This window comes from Micropterus dolomieu, linkage group LG01, assembly GCF_021292245.1.
Source record: "Micropterus dolomieu isolate WLL.071019.BEF.003 ecotype Adirondacks linkage group LG01, ASM2129224v1, whole genome shotgun sequence".
Classification (NCBI taxonomy): domain Eukaryota; kingdom Metazoa; phylum Chordata; class Actinopteri; order Centrarchiformes; family Centrarchidae; genus Micropterus; species Micropterus dolomieu.
Window position 1 is genome coordinate 239,611 of NC_060150.1, and position 4,874 is coordinate 244,484.

The following is a 4,874-nucleotide window of genomic DNA, read 5'->3' on the forward strand; positions in this document are numbered from 1 at the left end:
AAAGTCACACAGCTGTTTAGCAACTGCTTTCTCCAGAACCTTAGAGAGAAATGGAAGGTTAGATATAGGTCTATAATTGGCTAAAACATCCGGATCAAGTTTGGGCTTTTTCAGAAGAGGTTTAATTACAGCTACTTTAAAGTACTGTGGTACATAGCCTGTTGATAAAGATAGATCGATCATATCTAGTATAGAGGCGCTGACTAAGGGTAAAACATCTTTAAGCAGCCTAGTCGGGATGGGGTCTAAGAGGCAGGTTGATGGTTTAGATGAAGAAATTATTGAAGTTAGTTGGTAAAGATTGAGGGAAGCAAAACAGTCTAAACATGTATCTGGTTCTACAGCTGTTTCTAAGGTTCCTGAGTTAAGAGATAAGTCGGTGCCAATTGAGGGCAGATCTTGGTGAATTTTGTCTCTAATAGCTAGAATTTTATCATTAAAGAAGCTCGTGGAACCAGGGAGGCCGGGACCCAGACCTTTTTCAGAAGAGGTTTAATTACAGCTACTTTAAAGTACTGTGGTACATAGCCTGTTGATAAAGATAGATTGATCATATCTAGTATATCTATTAAAACATATCAAACATACTAATACCACCTTAAAAACCATATCAAATATACTAATACCACCTTCAAATCTCTTAACGAAATGTTAAAACCACTTTTAAAATTTGAACCACCTTAAGAAGTCACAGGACAGAAGTGCCTACAAAAATGTCATACCACCTTAAAAACCATATAACAGTCTTCAACATACTAATACCACCTTAAAAACCATATAAACGTCTTCAACATACTAATACCACCTTAAAAACCATATAAACGTCTTCAACATTCTAATACCACCTTACAAACTTCTTCCAGCTGAATGGTGTCAGTAGTCCTGAGTTGAGAAAGACAACAAACACACTCACAGTAACATTCTGTTTTTATTGGAACAAGAGCCAGAATTCAAAGCAACACATGACAGAAGGTCCAAGTCAACGGCATTTCCACCATTTAATGATCAGAGCTTCCATCTTTAAAGGACTGGAAGTGGAAGAAGTTTACAATGGAAATGAGGAATCTGTTCAATCACTTTGAATCACTTTGTACAAAGTTCATTGATGGATTTATTACAAGAAGCTGAAAGATTTCTGTGATCCTGTACAGACTCAACTGATCTGTTCTCTACCAGGAGGAGACTCTCCCTCCTACACAGAACTCAGACACACTGAGGAACCAGAACTTGACCAGAGCACAAATCCAGGATAAAGAGGTTCAGTGAATATGGTGTTGAAGGTGTGGAGGTGGATCAGTGTGTCAGAGGAGACACTGTAGAAGGACAGAGAGCCAGCAGGACAGTCCAGATACACTGCTACTCTACCAGAGGAGAAGGAGGAGGAGGAGGAGGAGAAGATGGGTGTTCTTCTCTTATTGTACCAGACAGAGTAATCACCATCAGAGCAGCTCACACTCCAGGACTGATCATTCCATCCAAACAAACAGTACAGTGAGCGTGCAGCTTGTATAACAGTGTAAAGTAGTGAGTGTGCAGCTTGTATAACAGTGTAAAGTAGTGCTAGCCTACACACCGAGCTTAAAAATAGGCTACTGTAAATAAGGCAACATAATTAAATAAAACAATTCCTAAGGTCATTTATATAGATATATACAGTATCTCACAAAACTGAGTCCACCCCTCACATTTTAGTAAATATTTGTTTATACCTTTTCATGTGACAACACTGAAGAAATGACACTTTGCTACAATGTAAAGTAGTGAGCGTACAGCTTGTATAACAGTGTAAAGTAGTGAGTTTACAGTAAAGTAGTGAGCGTGCAGCTTGTATAACAGTGTAAAGTAGTGAGCGTGCAGCTTGTATAACAGTGTAAAGTAGTGAGCGTGCAGCTTGTATAACAGTGTAAAGTAGTGAGCGTGCAGCTTGTATGACAGTGTAAAGTAGTGAGCGTGCAGCTTGTATAACAGTGTAAAGTAGTGAGCGTGCAGCTTGTATAACAGTGTAAAGTAGTGAGCGTACAGCTTGTATAACAGTGTAAAGTAGTGAGCATGCAGCTTGTATAACAGTGTAAAGTAGTGAGCGTACAGCTTGTATAACAGTGTAAAGTAGTGAGCATGCAGCTTGTATAACAGTGTAAAGTAGTGAGCGTTCAGCTTGTATGACAGTGTAAAGTAGTGAGCGTGCAGCTTGTATAACAGTGTAAATTTGCTGTCCCCTCAAAATAACACATCACACAGCCATTAATATCTAAACTGCTGGCAACAAAAGTGAGGACACCCCTAAGTGAAAATGTCTACATTGGGCCAAATTAGCAATAAACAATCATTGTTGTATTTTATGGACTTGTTTTGCTGTTAGACGCTGGTATACAAGTGAAACTGTGGATCTAATGGGATACTGTATGAAAGTGATCACCTGTCTACCTGCAATAAACAATCACACGCAGCAATGGGATATTGGATTCTTTGGACAGTCAGTGCGTCTGACATAAAAGGTTTTCTCTATTCAGCCTCTCTGTCTTCACATTTTTGTTTTTAGATAGTCGCCTATAGTAAATATTGTAAATAAATAACCAAATAGCTGAGTAAAGTCCCTGAAGTTCCCAAGAACTAGAAGAGCCACTTAGTTTCGGCACATTTCATATATTTACAACCCATGTTTGCTGTGAAGACTATGTTCTCTACAAATGTTCTACACAAAGTAATATTCATTCAGTCAGCATTTGGAGAAATACACTTGAATGTAGCATCTCAAAGTCCTGTCCTGTAGTCGTCAGGCTTCAGCAGAGTTTTAACTAAATATAACTGCTTTGAAGTTATTGGAATGTTTATTTTTTCTCTTTTGATGGAGCTAGGCTAGCAGTTTCCACCTGCTTCCATTTTTTCTGCTAAGCTAGGCTAAACATGTCCTGGACCTATGTCTGTACAGAGATGCAACTGGTTCGATCCCGGGTAAGAGGGCAAACAAGGATATTTCTCAGACTAACAGACAGTTCCTTTAACATGCAGCGATCTGTCCAAACTGCATCAATTAACACCAACAGGCATTTATTATTATTTTTTTGTTCCTGGAGTTGTTCTCCTTGGAGTCCTCCTACCCAAAGATCTCCTTTTTATGTTCAACTGGCAGTGTTTCTGTTCTGAGCAAAGGAAAAAGGCTCTTACACGTGTGATTGTTCATATAACACTCATGCCCACCATTAAAAAAAACACCTCCTCTATCAGACTGTCAGTGGCTGCAACAGGCCTCTTCATACCTGAGAGTGTCCAGTCTCCGGTGTGGATCCTCCAGTCCAGCAGACAGCAGCTTCACTCCTGAGTCTCCTGGATGATTGTAGCTCAGGTCCAGCTCTCTCAGATGGGAGGGGTTGGAGTTCAGAGCTGAGGCCAGAGAAGTACAGCCTTCCTCTGTTATCAGACAGCCTGACAGCCTGCAAACACACAGAAACCATCTGAGAGGCGGGATGTTTTTTTTGTGCCAGATACAAATGTAGAAGACATCTTTAAGATCATGAGTGGCATGTAATAATTCAAAAACAAAAGAATGAACAACAGAAAATTATTTAAAGAATAGTCATGGGAATTTTCTCAGTCTAGAAACTACTGTCGAAGTTTAGTTAAAGGTCCTTTACAAATCGTTTCAGTAGAAACAATCCTACAGAGGTTAGCTGTTTATTCACAAATGTAAATCAGATTTTAGATGGTCATCAACTCAGTGGGTTAATGAATCCTGACCTCGGGGTTACCAGTGTACAGTGTGGAATCTCCAGTCCAGCAGACAGCAGTTTCACTCCTGAATCCTGCAGGTTGTTGTTACTCAGGTCCAGCTCTCTCAGACTAGAGGACTGGGAGCTGAGAACTGAGGACAGAGCTTCACAGCTTCTCTCTGAGAGGTTACAGCCACTCAGTCTGGAGAGACAACAGGAAGGAAACAAGTAATAACACATTTATTTTTTTCTCCAGTTGAAAGATAGCAGAATATTTATTGATGAATAAATTCCACTTACAGAGCTTTCTTGGAGGCTTTGACCACTGGCAGCAGCCTCAGAAGAGCCTCCTCTGAAGCAGAGTATTTCTTCAGGTCAAACACGTCCAGATCTTTTTCTGATGACAGTAAGATGAAGATCAGAGCTGACCACTGAGCAGGAGAGAGTTTATCTGTGGAGAGACTTCCTGAACTCAGGGACTGTTGGATCTGCTCCACTAGAGAACGATCATTCAGTTCATTCAGACAGTGGAACAGATTGATGCTTCTCTCTGGAGACAGATTCTCACTGATCTTCTTCTTGATGTACTGGACTGTTTTCTGATTAGTCTGCCAGCTACTTCCTGTCTGTGTCAGCAGACCTCGTAGGAGAGTCTGATTGGTCTGCAGTGAAAGACCCAGGAGGAAGCGGAGGAACAAGTCCAGGTGTCCATTTGGACTCTGTAAGGCCTTGTCAACAGCACTCTGGTAGAGATGTGTTGTTTTAGGTTTGTCTCTGGAGACTTTAGACCGCCGGGTGTTTGATTGTTCTTCTGACAGCAGATTGACACCAGAGTTGATGAAGGTCAGATGGACATGAAGAGCAGCCAGAAACTCCTGAACACTCAGATGGACGAAGCAGAACACCTTGTCCTGGTACAGCCCTCTCTCCTCTTTAAAGATCTGTGTGAACACTCCTGAGTACACTGAGGCTGCTCTGATATCGATGCCACACTCTGTCAGGTCTGATTCATAGAAGATCAGGTTGCCTTTCTGCAGCTGCTCAAAAGCCAGTTTTCCCAGAGACTCAATCATCTTCCTGCTCTCTGGACTCCAGTGCTGATCTGTCTCAGCTCCTCCATCATACTTGATGTTCTTCAGTTTGGACTGAACCACCAGGAAGTGGATG

General features: G+C 41.2%; 2 protein-coding genes across 2 annotated transcripts in view; one reads left to right on the plus strand and one right to left on the minus strand.

Annotated features, from left to right (window-relative positions):
• LOC123971238 (NLR family CARD domain-containing protein 3-like) overlaps positions 1 to 4,874 on the plus strand; it is a 427,855-nt gene that overhangs the window by 191,710 nt on the left and 231,271 nt on the right. The gene's annotated exons all lie outside the window — the stretch shown is intronic.
• The window catches only part of LOC123971220 (NACHT, LRR and PYD domains-containing protein 12-like), a 524,333-nt gene that overhangs the window by 54,677 nt on the left and 464,782 nt on the right, over positions 1 to 4,874 (minus strand). Inside the window, exon 12 of the mRNA XM_046049933.1 lies at positions 3,258 to 3,431. Within this exon, the coding sequence (XP_045905889.1) occupies positions 3,258 to 3,431 (174 nt within the window). The remainder of the gene's footprint in view (positions 1 to 3,257; positions 3,432 to 4,874) is intronic.